Source organism: Chenopodium album, chromosome 11, assembly GCF_948465745.1.
Source record: "Chenopodium album chromosome 11, dcCheAlbu1.1, whole genome shotgun sequence".
Lineage (NCBI taxonomy): Eukaryota > Viridiplantae > Streptophyta > Magnoliopsida > Caryophyllales > Amaranthaceae > Chenopodium > Chenopodium album.
Window position 1 is genome coordinate 51,856,508 of NC_137844.1, and position 13,979 is coordinate 51,870,486.

At 33.9% G+C, this 13,979-nt stretch overlaps 1 protein-coding gene across 2 annotated transcripts; it reads left to right on the forward strand.

Moving 5' to 3' along the window:
- Positions 1-1,645: 1,645 nt before the first annotated feature.
- Positions 1,646-13,757, forward strand: LOC145569131 (serine/threonine-protein kinase BSK7-like). Of its 2 annotated transcripts, none has more exons than XM_081628494.1 (11): positions 1,646-1,802; positions 2,323-2,588; positions 2,951-3,171; positions 3,718-3,853; positions 4,324-4,457; positions 6,575-6,680; positions 7,214-7,299; positions 8,175-8,363; positions 10,021-10,173; positions 11,870-11,983; positions 13,208-13,757. In XM_081628494.1, the coding sequence occupies exons 2-11, from the start codon at positions 2,510-2,512 to the stop codon at positions 13,448-13,450; spliced, it is 1,461 nt and encodes a 486-aa protein (XP_081484620.1). In that variant the 5' UTR covers positions 1,646-1,802; positions 2,323-2,509; the 3' UTR covers positions 13,451-13,757. The 2 variants fall into 2 exon arrangements, with proteins under 2 accessions (XP_081484620.1, XP_081484621.1); XM_081628495.1 differs by having other exon boundaries at positions 2,358-2,588.
- Positions 13,758-13,979: the final 222 nt, after the last annotated feature.

Below are 13,979 nucleotides of genomic sequence, written 5' to 3' on the forward strand. Positions count from 1 at the left end.
TATAATTTTTTTTTGGTAATTTAACACAAATATGACCTACAAAATTTGAAAAGCAATGCAAGTGACATACTTCGTATTTGTGGAAGGGTCAAAATTAAAAATGTGGGCTACGTTTACTTAGGATTAGAAGTTTAACATAATCAAAAAGGAGTTTTAAATAGGCAGCATCATCATTCTAATCCTCACAAATTGTCCTTTTTCATCATCATCATTTTTTTTTTTTTTACTTTTTCTTTTGAACGTTCATCATTCTCATGCTCATATGCAGTATTAAAGCATGATATGCAGTTTATAAAAATATAATTAAGACATTTAATGCACCAAAACAATTTCCATGCAAATAAACATTATAAAAGAGGCTAAAAGCCGTAACCCAGCAAATGCCAGAGCATAACCCACACTATAATTATTTGTGGGAAACTATTTTCCTTGTATATCTATGGGGTAAATGATGTTTTTACAAATGTAGAGTAGTTTTCTTAAGTTGTTATTTTTTTATGCCAATGAGAAAATAATCCCAAAAATAAGGGTTTTTTTTTTTGGGCAAAGTCATGCCATTAAAATACCATAACCTGCCTAATGCTCTAGATAGAGCCAGCAAAAAGTTGTGTCACGTTGAGTTTGTGATTGGTCAAGTGTTTATTTCGTGTTGTATACAAAATTTGTAAAAAAAAAAACTACGTAAAATGTAGGATTTATAATTGCATAATTTGACTGTTTTGACTAAATTGTTAAAATGGGTTGTGTTCAAGTTGTTTTTGTGTAGTGCCGACATTGTGTCTCTTAGTAATTAAGTGTTTGTGTCGTGATGGTTTTGGTCGTGTCGTGTCAGAAATAGTCAGTTTTATCTATAGTTAAGAGGAGGATCTTCAACAACCTCTACTCTACGCAATTTAGTAATTTTCTTATCTATTACTACATAGAAATTTAGTAATTTCCGTTATATGTTTCTCCGTACATCATGACAATGATTTAATGTACGTATTCAACCCACAGAAAACGTGCGCTTCATTAATTTGTAAAGCTAGGAATCCCGCTTCTTTATCCATTTTAAATCTTCACTTTCCATTTCACACGTCGCCGCATATTCTGGTCCCCATTGCTTCAACTTTTACTTTAGCCCTAAAGCTCGTAAATTCCACAAACCATCAAATCTGGTTTAGAAAGAACCTTGTAATTACTTACTTCATATAATTCAACTCTAATCTTCCTCAATCAACCTTTTTATAGTTTATTTTATAACAATAAGATACATTTACTATATGGTTAATTCGAGAGTGATTTACAAACCTGCATTAATAATTGTTATTTACTCGATACTTTATCGGTTTATCCTTTATCGCACTCACCATACAAGAGAACTAATTTTTGGTCTTTGAGACAACAGGATGATTGTTGGTCTCACACCTTTTCGTTGTAATAATAAAAATTGTAATAAGTGGTGGGTTTTACATGTCGGTGGAAATTTAGGAAAATATTTGGTACGTGTAGACTTTTAGAAGAAGAAAAGTTGAAAGAAAATAGAAGTAAGGAAAAAAAAAAAAAAAAAAAAATCCAATTGACATTACTCTTGTGTAAAATTAATAAATACCCAAATCTTCAAAAATTTAACCCAAATCTTAAATTACCAAAAATCCCATATATTATTGCTTCTATACAGCATATATACACAACTCCATTAAAAATTTAAAAGCACATCCTTAGCTTTCCACCCCTTAAAAAAAGGAGAACCCACTTTCATTTACTTTCAATTTTCATTTTTGCTCAATTTTTTTGATCAATCTTCCATTGAATTGAACTGGGTATGTTGTAAAATAAGCATTTTTTGAAGTTTTTCTATGTTCAAGTTCAAATTTTGCATTCAAATATTTGGGTTTTATGGGTTTTGATTTGGGTCAGAATTGTTTGACTGAGTTGTGATTTTGTGCTAATGTTTAATGAATTTTTCAATTTCTTATGTTGATGATTTTGCATAAATTTAAACTTGAATTGTTGATTGATGGGTTAATTAATTTATGTTTATGACTCTGCTTTTGAGAAATAATTTGTTTTGACTCATGATTATCACTTGACTAATTAGTTGTTATACAGTGTGAAATGGAATGTATCTCGTGATCTCTGCTTCCCTATTTTTGGGGCGTTTTAATTATGAAGTTTCATGTATTCCGTTGGTATTTTATGAATGTTACATTTATATTTTTATGTATTTAATAAGCTTCTAGGTTGTATATAAAGTTTACATGAAAAAAACTCATTTTGTGTGTGTGTTGATGCTTGTGGTTTTGTGTGAAGTTTATTCAGTTTTTATCCTGTTGCTTGCAGAAATTAATTATTGGTGTGAGCATTGATATTGCTAGGGTGTTCCTCATTGCCTCATGGGATTGTTGTGACTGAAATTGTTGGCTGATTTCGAGTTTCGACAAGTGGCTTATATGTGTATATAAGCTGTGTTGTTTGGGTTGAACTGTTGAAGTGAGTCATAGTCTGCATTTGATCTTGTTGGGTTGTAATGGGTTGTAATTGCTCGAAACTATCGACGTGTTGCTGGGAACCAGGGCATGATGGGAAGAAACCAGAACCTGAGACAGGTACTTGGTTAATTCTTAATATTTCTATTATATGTTGTGGGGAAAATACTCCCTTGAATTCAATATATTAGTGGTTTTTGCTAGTTCTTTTTATTTTTATTTTTATTTTTAATCCAAATTATAAGTCGTTCTAGCATACAAATATTTTGTTAGAAATCATCTGTTGATATCACTTCACAAGCATGGCCATTTTATAATATCAATGTAATGCCACTTTACAATGTCAATGCAATTAATATCTATGAAAATTGCTTAAACGACTACAATTTGGATCATAGGGAATATATGGTAGTTATAGACTGGTATTGAATTGTAATAGGATGGTTATATCATATCATCACATTTTCTCCTTTGTCTATCAGAGAATGAGCAGAAGGGTGAATCTGATGATACACCTACATTTCGCGAGTTTAGCATTGAACAACTTAGGACGGCGACATCTGGCTTTGCAGCTGAGAATATAGTTTCAGAACATGGAGAGAAGGCTCCCAACATTGTGTACAAAGGGAAGCTAGACAACCAAAAGCGGATTGCGGTAAAACGTTTCAACAGGTCTGCTTGGCCTGATGCTCGGCAGTTCTTGGTATGGAATATAGTTCTTCTTAATTTCCCTAGGCAATAGGTCCATTTATCTTATGTAGGTTCTAGTGTTTGTTATCTTTCGGTCCAAGCTTACCTTTGTTACAACTTGACTATATTCTGTTATCTGGTTTAGATTTTGCATTTGCTAGCCTAGTCCTCCCGTTTTCCATTTTATGTGATTTAAAAGGTTTAAATTTATGACGTCAATGCACTCACTAGCAGTTGGTGTTCAACGGAAATTTAGCATATATCCTTCTAGAATAAAGATTCCTGTTTTTTACTCCACTGGGCGAATTGATAATGTCTTCATAATCTGATCTTAACTTTCATAAGGCGTAAATTGTTTGTTTTTTTTTTTTTTAGGTCTTGACTATGTTTTATATTTCGGGCTGGCGCCTGAATAATAAGGGTTGATGTTCATGTGTAAATTGTCCTGCATGCTATTCTGTTAATGCACCTGAAGGTTTTTTGTATTTATTTATTTTAAATGCATCTTACTTGACTCCTTTTCAAAATCTTAAATCTCTCTCATCTGTTTTCAATTCAGGAAGAAGCAAAAGCAGTTGGTCAGCTGCGAAGCAACAGATTGGCCAATTTGCTTGGTTGTTGCCATGAAGGTGATGAGAGATTACTTGTTGCAGAATTCATGCCAAATGAAACACTAGCTAAGCATCTGTTCCATTGTGAGTTTTGTTTTACACATATATAGAGTTATATTATTTTCATTTTTGTTTATCTGGATGCAACTTCATGCCAAGCAGTCTCAATCAATGATGAGAAGAAAAACAACTAGCCAATCACCCAAAAAATGCTGTTTGGTTTTCTTTGTATATTCTCCTATGTATTAGTCTGAAGTTGTCTATTTCTTTGATTTGTGAGATTTCTGCTGATCTGCTCAAATGCTTCATTTCCCTTTGAAATCTGGACTCATGGTACTTTCAGTCAGTAATACGGTTTTCCAGATTGTAGTGATTTATTTTCTTTGAATAGTATGGGATAAGTCTGCATATATCTAGATCTTAATATTTCCTCAGCAGGATGCTTGTTGGATTAAAATCGTTTTAGTGGTCTGTAATATTAGTTCGTGGCGTTCATTTTTGCGTTATAGGTACTGTTTAGTGTTTGCTTTTCTAATATATGGTTACTGACGTAGGGGATGCGCATCCTATGAAATGGGCAATGCGGTTACGAGTGGCATTGTATCTTGCACAGGCTCTAGAATACTGTACCAATAAGGGGCGTACTCTGTACCATGATCTCAATGCGTATAGAGTTTTGTTTGATGAGGTACCTTTCTGGTCTTGATCTCCCTCAAAATAAGGTTTTTACTTTTCATTCTCGTATTTTACTTCTCTTATTGCTCATTATTTGGTCAATAAATAATATGTCTGGCAAATCCTATTCTCAATCTTTAGCCAGTAAAAGTCAGAAATTAACACCATCCATGGAGCCCTGTGAAAACCATTATTATCAGCGTACAAAAAGATCAATCATTGAGTATCTTAAGGACTACATGCAGTTGATATATAATCTTCCCAAAATTAGCTGTTACTATAATACTGAGTATAAAAGTTGGATACGATATCGTTAGACTTGTGCAGTTTTGTTGGGTAATGCTGAAGTGGCGGGTTTGTTGAAAGCGCACGTTTAGAATTTATTACCTTCTGGAATAAAGATTGATTTACTGCCTTTTAAGTACCAAAACATGAAAACTTAGTTATGATTTATGGCAGATTATGTCTATGAATCTGTTTGGTGAGGTCCACAACTCCACATACTGTTTTCTTTTTCATAATAACTTTCCTCACTTCATATTTCATACCATGTTCCACTCTCTCCCCTTCCTATTCTTGTTTTGTCCATCTTTCATTTGTTCCTTCTTAAAAAAACTCATTACTCTAATCCAGATATCGAGTACTTATTCAACCATGATGAAGCTGATGACAACAACTCACATGACAGTCTTCTACACTTAACCATTTTTTTTTTCATTCTTCCCTTTATAAGGTCTCAAGATTCTCAACTCCTTCTCATTTTCACTAAGCAAGTATCTTTTTGGCCCACTCAAATCAATAACTCATTCTTCACTTGGTATATTCACTTGGGGCTAGAGGAGTAAGGGTACATTTCATCTCAACAATATTACAACTACTATCCATTTTGTGCAGTATAAAGTCAATGGAAAATAGGGGTCAATTTAGAAAATTATTTCTAATCATAAAAATTCCCAATTTATAACCCTAATGGTAGAAAATTTGTACCTTCAAAGTTGTTCTCGTTAGAAGCTTAGATAAATCCCTAATTGGCCGATTCTTCCTATAGAAGTTATCCCCTAACTTAATTTAAAGGGAAACAACTGGAAATTTGATGCGACAAATGTAGCAAAATGTAACTGTAGGGTTAGCTATGTGGCCGTAAATGTTAGGTGTGGCCGTGTGGGAATTATTATTAGCCGTTAAAAATATGTGTAAATATAAAACTATAGTTTGAATGTTTGGTAAGGTAGCTGTTAGATACTTCCTTTGTTCTTTTTTACTTGACCTTTTTATCAAGCTTGCCAATGTAAAATTTTAACGATCAATAACTTTAATTCTCCATAAGTTAAAAATATAAAAGTTATATATTATGATATTACTTATTGAGACAATCAAAGAAGAGATGGTAAATAGTGTAAAAGTCAAAACGGGTCAAGTAAAAAAGGACAGAGGAAGTATTAATTAGCCTCCATGGCTTCATCATATATATTATATATATATATATATATATATATATATATATATATATATATATATATATATATATATATATATATATATATATATATATATATTGTTTTTGTTTTTTTTGTCAACAATTATTAAACCCACTATTTTTTTTTTATTAGAATAAGGAGGATAAAATTCTATAAAAAAATTAAAAAAAATCGAGCATGATAGATTTTTTATATTACACACGCACGCATCGTGTGTGTCTCTTAGCTTGTATTCCTATTGTTACAAAATCTACCCCCGGGGGATTGCCAACAATTAGTAAATTTTGGCCCAATTTAATTAATCAGACAGCGAATTGCAAACTTGTACTAAACACGTACTACCAAATTAGGCATCACTACACAAGATTAGCATTGGGTTACTGTTTTTATCATTTTGGTGCAACTTAATAATTGGATTACATGCTTTGTTGTATAAAATTGCTTGCTTTGTGAGGTTGTAAAATCAATTGTGAGCAGAGAAAGGAGGTTGCAGCTTACATTCAATTTACTCTATTCTGTCATTATCTCCAAAGGAACTATTAAAGTGTATTTTAACACTAAAGGAGAGCTACAATAATATGCATGGTTATGGTGATCTCTAAGGTCTCTCATTTTGGTGTTAAAGGATATTTGTTCTTGATCCCTTTTGTAGGAAGGTGATCCTAGACTTTCCTGCTTTGGCTTGATGAAAAATAGTAGAGATGGGAAAAGCTACAGTACAAATTTGGCCTTTACTCCACCTGAGTATTTGAGGACTGGTAAGTGGTCGTCATTTAAGGACAATAATCTCCATTATTATGACATTGGTAAATAATGGTGCATAGTTGATGTTATTCTTTGGGTTAGTTAGCGTTCTTGTAGAATTTGTGTAAAATGGGTCATGTTTTTCTAGGAATAGGGCCTTCGATACTTCAACAGAAAGTGATGCTTCTGTCGTGTCTTTAATATTAGTGTCTATTTTTTTCCTTTTTTGAGGAATGCGTACAACCAGATTATCTCACATAGTGTTCATTTAATTTTTTTTTTCCTTTGCAATTGAATCTTTTTTACGTGTTCTTTCTTCCCTACTTATTAGGGCAAGAAATGTTATCAGATAATACTAAAATGCCAAATCTTTTTGTGGGAAATCACAATTTTAATGATTCAGATAAAAAGCAATACATGTAATAAAATATAACCTCCAGTATTCCAGGTTTCTGTTTAAGTATCTGCTTTGCACTTTATTGATTATTATGAATGATTAACTTGTTGTATGTACTTGCGATGACTTTGCACTTACTGCTTTTTATAGGTAGAGTGACTCCAGAGAGTGTGATTTATAGTTTTGGGACCCTTTTGCTTGATCTGCTAAGTGGAAAGCATATCCCTCCAAGCCATGTAAGCCTTTTGTTTCACTGTTATTTTCTGTTTTTGTTGAACTTTCTTATTTCTGTATGGTCCAATTTAATTTAATTAAGATAAGGCAGAAAAGTGTGAAATTCCAATTCAAGGTGAAATCAATTGGTGAATATGATATCTTGCTACAAACATCAATGTGTTAAGACTATGTTTCTTGCTGATAGTCATTCGATCAGACTATGAGCATGCAGAAAGTGCTTATTTATTTAAATATATACTTATATCTTTCTATATAATTCAGGTATTGATGGATGGTAATTGTTCGTAGATAGAAAGGTACATGAATTAGTCAATAAAGACGCGTGCAAACTGGCCAGATTTCTATATTTATATAAGAGCTTCCTGTATGAGAACTTGTTTTTATGAAGCAACTGCTTAGATCAGCCGATGGAAATAATAATGTTGAACTGCAGTATTACCTTGAACTGACTCAACAATATGTATAGGTTTTAATTCAACATAATTCTTCTCTTGTCAAACCATACCTTTTTTTTCCTTTCTCATCCACTAACGATTAGGTATAAGATCAAGAAAGCAAGACTACATATGCCACTAGAGGGAGAGGTATTATCTTTCAGTATCAGACTAGCCCCTTGCTAGCTCTATGCCCTCATTACTGCCAACATATTCTTCTTTTTCTTTTCCTTTCGGGGAGGGGGGATGCTGGAAATGTTACTCATGAGGGGCATTTTCTTCTTGTGTGTGACATCAAAATACATGTGTTGTGGCAATGTTTGATTCATAGGATGCTCTATTAATTTTTGGCTGTAATTTCTGTTTCGGAAATGTAACTTTTCTAGTGGTGTTCTGTACTAATATGGTAGCTTGTCTGAACATTGCTTGATGTTTTTCAGGCTCTTGACCTGATTCGTGACAGAAACATTCAAACATTGATGGATTCTTGCTTGGAAGGCCAGTTCTCTAATGATGATGGGACTGAGCTAGTACGTTTAGCTTCGAGGTGTTTGCAATATGAGCCACGTGAGCGGCCAAATCCAAAATCACTTGTTGCTGCCTTGATTCCTCTTCAGAAGGAAACAGAGGTTTGCAGATACTCTCTCGTTATTATTGTGGATTTTATTAATCCTTGATTTTGTCTGTAGCCGTTTCTTTATGCAGTGTTTTTTGGATTCTTGAGATTATGTTCAGCAAAGCTTCAAAAAAGCCTGTATTTGTTGGATTACATAAGCCATTTTAAACACAAGCAAAACTTCATATTTCATTTCACACATGTTTGATTGTCTTAAATGTACCCTGCATATGATTCTTATTTAATTAATATGTTGAGATCCTTTATGCATTTAGCTACCAATAAATATCTCCATCAGTTGTAAACTTATCTCTGAAGAGTACATAAGAACCAAAATACTAAGTACCGTCCCTTTGGGTAATTGGTACTTTGACTGATGAATTGCTAAGAGTACTGAATGAGATATTTTGGTAATGTTTCTTAGGGGTTATGGTGTTATGCTTTAGTGGCAATAAAATAGGAATAAATCCTGGGAACTGGAAGATCTTATTCTTGCTTCACGGGGCTGATCAGACTTTTATTTTCCTATTTCCTCTCTCCCTTGCCTTGATATCTTTTCTTTTAAGCAACCACATCTCCAAAAGAAGGATTTGGAACATGCAACTTTCTCCTTGTTTGTCATTGAATATTCACGATTCAAACTAGCACAGCAGATACTGTACTGAATAATAGTCAAAATCAAATTTAGTGCTGCTAAGTACTATGAGTATGACGGATTATTACTTTTAAGTTTTTTTTTTTTTTCTTCTTCTTTCTCTTTTTCCTAGAGGTACTGGTGACTTTTGGATCTGTAACGACTTGAAGTTCTCTTTTCCACTTCTCTCTCAAATCATCTATATGCCTATTCGCCAGTGATACCTAATCTGCAGTATTCTTTAATACGCGAAAGGATACGTGATACACAATTTTCTACATAATTATTCCGTATGTTATTAGCCCAATAGTGTTCCACCATACCATGTGCACTCGGTCTAATATGCAAGTTCCCAATATGCCATTCGTGGGAGGAACCAGAGTTTTAGAGTTTCTGTGACCTCAGGAGGAGACACTTTTTTTCTTTTGTTTTTTTTGGTTTACAATATGCCATTCGTGGGAGGAACCAGAGTTTTAGAGTTTCTGTGACCTCAGGAGGAGACACTTTTTTTCTTTTGTTTTTTTTGGTTTACAATATGCCACTGAACCTCACTGATTTGTTTGCAAATCTTTAGCTTTCACTCTAATGTTTCAAGTTTTGTGATGATTGAGGACGTGCGGAGTGTGAGGTTTACTAGTGGAGATTTGGGATTCTTTTTTTAAGATTCTCAGTGCTAGTGCCCACTGGCACAAGTCATTTGTGACATGCCTGTCTAGAACCTGAGTGGATTCTCGAGTTTGTTCGTAAAGATGGTCTAGTCTCATAAAGGTTGTCAAAGTCTTTCATATAAACAACTTTAAATGCGGTGTTTATTCAATTTAAAGGTGTGACCAAGACTGCTGAATTGCTTAAAGTAATTACAGTTGAGTTTATGATACCACACTTGTTGATAGAGCTGGTCTCATTTCGATATCAATGTTTGATATAGATGATTACCTTGCTTTTGTGCGTGAAATTATTTGTCTACATCGAACCTTTTTTTAGATGTGGAGTTTGATCATATGGGATATATGAATGATCTGTTGTTCCTCTGCAGGTTCCATCGCATGAGTTAATGGACATACCTCATGGTGCAGCAGATATAACTCTCTCTCCTCTTGGAGAAGCTTGCTCCAGAAAAGATTTGACTGCCATACATGAAATATTAGAAAGTATTGGGTATAAAGATGATGAGGGAGCTGCTACTGAGGTTTGTACCTAAATATTTGTATTCACATGTCATGCATTATTGGGGCTATTTAATTTGAACTCTAAATTTAGCCAACCTGAAATATGGTTAAGTTGCCTTAAAATCATGCGTGAATGGTAGTTGTGCGATTAATGCATGCTTTGATTAGAAGCAGTGTAATTAATTATGATCCCTTGTTACTTTCAATGCTGGTGCGACTGACCTCTTTTGGATGGAGTATTTTTTTTTGTAGTGTTTGATGTATAGTAACTTCTATGAAGCATTGACAAAAGTAATACAATGATAGCATATGACCTCTCGAAATTGAGCACTTGACACAAGCCACATCCTTTTGTTAATCTTTATTCAATATTTCTAAAAAAATGTGTTTGGATAAAAAATAAATCACTAAGGACATGCTTGGATTAGGGGAGATGTATTACTAGGGTAATAAAAGTCCATCAATCAAAGCCTTAATCCCATAAGTGGGGTCGGCTACATGAACCAAATTTGATTATTCCGTGTAATCATCGACAGAGATCTCCTCCTCTATCCCTTACGATCCAATGCCTCATCCTCATGCAAATCCAAAAACTTCGTATCCTTCCTAACTCCTTCCAACCAAGTAGGGTAATAAAAGTCAAACTAAGCAAAATGAAAGTGAAAATAGCAGAGGAGATAGTGATGGTGTGATTGTAAGGAAAATATGTAGTGATGGTGTGGTATGAGGTGAAGAAAGAGAAACTAATACCCTCATTTTAGGGGTAATAGTTACACTAGGGGGAGGGTGGGTAACAGGGTATTAATTCTTCCATCTCTATCTCTTTTCCTCATCGCACAATTACCTTATTTCATTTGTAAACACCATGCCTCCTACAACACCACTTCTAAGTACTTATGTTTTTTCAAGTTTGACTTTTATTACCCCCTTAATATAATACCCCCAATCAAAGCAAGGCTTTAAAGGGAACGAGAGAAGAGTGAAGAAGTGAGAAACAAGGGAAAACATTATTCTCTTATTTGGACAACGTGAAAGAGGGTGAAAGAAGGTTTTCCAAATCTTTCCAACTTGTGAGGGATTTGGTTATGAATTAGGGAAATAAATTGGATCTTCGTGTTTGCTTTTCTGACCTTCCCTTTCTCTCCTTCCCTTCACGGAAAATCTCCTTGTCCAGTCACATTGTAAAATTTGTGAAGAGCTTTTTTTTTCCCCCTACATTTAAATTGACTAGAATAACCATAAGGCTGATCATAACCACAAGGCCGAGAAAAGGTCTTAGTAGCTCTTTCCTTGAAGCTTAGCAATGTATGTTTTCGGTGGTTACTGATGTATTCCGTGCCAATTCACCATGTTACTGCTCTTGATTGACAATTTGGCGTAACTATTAATAGTCTGACTAAGTGAAACTGTAATAGACTAACTTGGAGGGGTAGTATAAGTATTCTAGTTTTATTAGTTTATTAGGGTTAATAGTCCTTAGTATAAATAGAGAGGTAAGGGAAGGAAATAGATAGGGAGAATTTTGGAGTGATCCCTTAGGAGAGTTGTGACCTCAAGTCACTATTGGAGCTTTGTAGGCTAAACCTACTACTATCGTTTGTAAGAAACCATTATTTTGTTTACTCAAATTTCTGAGTTTTCTCCTTCGTTGTACTGTTATTATATCGAGTAATATCAGTCCATTACAGAAACTCATTGTGTAATTGCACATGGCAGCTTTCGTTTCAGATGTGGACCAGTCAAATGCAGGATACACTGACCTCTAAGAAAAAGGGTGATGCTGCCTTTAGGCAAAAGGACTTCAAGACAGCAATAGAATGCTACAGCCAAGTATGTTCTTGTATAGATAAATGTTACCTTTTTTTTTATTTTTTCTGCCTGCATTTTTTGTGTTCTTTCTTTTTATTTGGGTGGGCGGATGTCCTGTTGGGGGTTGCTACTTGCTAGTCTCGTTTTATTAACAGTTTTGTAAGATTTATGGAAAAAGAATAAATTCTAGATTTCTAGTAATCTGGTTCCTTTAATTTCTAGTTGTCATTCTTTGTTGGTCAGAATTCAATGTACTTGTCTCTCACGGGCCTTAAATGTTTGCATAGCTTTGTTATAATGTTATCTACTAATCTGGCCAATTAAACCACGATCATCAGCTGCTTGTACTTTCTAGCATGTTTCTTGTCCTACTGGTCTTACCAAATTCTATAATTTTTCAGAGGGGAGGGCAGGGTTAATTACACATATACATTCCATTTGTTCAATTTAGGGGCAAGTGACAATTTGAATAAAATAGCTGGATATATAAAGAAGGGGGGGGGGGGGTAATAATAATTTATCAGTTAGGTGCTTGAAAAAAATACTTGTCAGCAATGTTAAATGGAATTTTACTTTGAAGTTTGATAGTACTTGTTCCGGTTCAAATGATAAGCCACATTTGAAGAGTGTTGTTGAACCTTGTCTTTTATAATTACAGCTTTCTTTGTCCCTTGCTATATCTCATTTAATTTTAGCACATATATTAAGGATAATTGTCAAAGTTGGATAAAAAGTGGGTGTGAACTACTGAGCATTGTAAAGTAGAGAGAAAAGTTGTTGGAGACGCACTCAAATAAAAATAAAAAAAATAAAAAAAAAGAGGATCATCAAATGTGATTAATGTTAATGTGATTAGAGATTTAAACAAAATTAAGAGAAAATGTTGTTGGAGCAAAAAAGAATTTATTTGATAGATAGATTAAAGAATTTTACTTAAACTGTACATGCAGAGATGGTAAACTGGAAAGTTCACTTTGGGACATCTCACCAAAAATAGGGAAAAATATCCAGGGATATAGTCTTGTCTATTAGTATATGATTTTGAACCATAAAATGATAGAGTAGTCCTAAGGAAGAGTTTACACATTATTCATTACATATTTTGCTAAATTGATAGACTAAACTAGCTTAGTTTGATAACCTAAATCAAATTATTGGCAGTAATCTTTTTCATATTAAAAGTTCTGGTTGAGAAATCGAGGCGGAATTATGCTGACAAATTTCATCCAATTCCCTTTGTTCCAGTTCATTGATGGTGGAACCATGCTGTCACCAACAGCTTTTGCTCGTCGTAGTCTGTGTTATCTCATGAGTGACATGCCACAAGAAGCACTTGATGATGCATCACAGGCACAAGTTATATCTCCGGTGTGGCATATTGCTTCTTATCTACAGGCTGCTGCATTATTTGCTCTTGGAAAAGAGAATGAAGCGCAGCTTGCTCTGAAAGACGGATCATCCCTTGAAAACAAAAGGAGTGGTGGCTGATAGTGGCTGATAGTGGCTTTTATGGGTAATCGTTCTTCATTTTTCATATTGCTGCTATAGCACTGATGTACATGGAGTTATTCAAGGATCTTCAAAGCAGTCTTTTTTATTTTATAATCATCATTCTTTGATAGAACTACAGGTTAATTTGGGTGAACAGTTTGCTTTAGTGAGTTGATGGGTGTAACTTTCATTTCTATAGAAGGATTCGTTTTTACATAGAAATCAGATGATGAAGAATGTTTTGTACAGTTGAATTTTGCTGCTGCTTTGTCTTAAGATGATTGATAAATCCTATGTTTTTAGACTTGTCTGTGTTAATTTATACCATTTTTGACATGCCATTTGATCTTATTATCCTGGTTTAGGCTGGACACAGTAATGCTCTTGTTAATGCCTAGTTTCTGATTGTTTTTTTGAGTGTTGATTGTATCTGATATCATCTTAACTAAATTGTAATGGTGATGTTTTAGGTTGCTAGATAAATTTTAGTTAGGGTTTCATCACATCTTATGCATTTTTAGTGTCT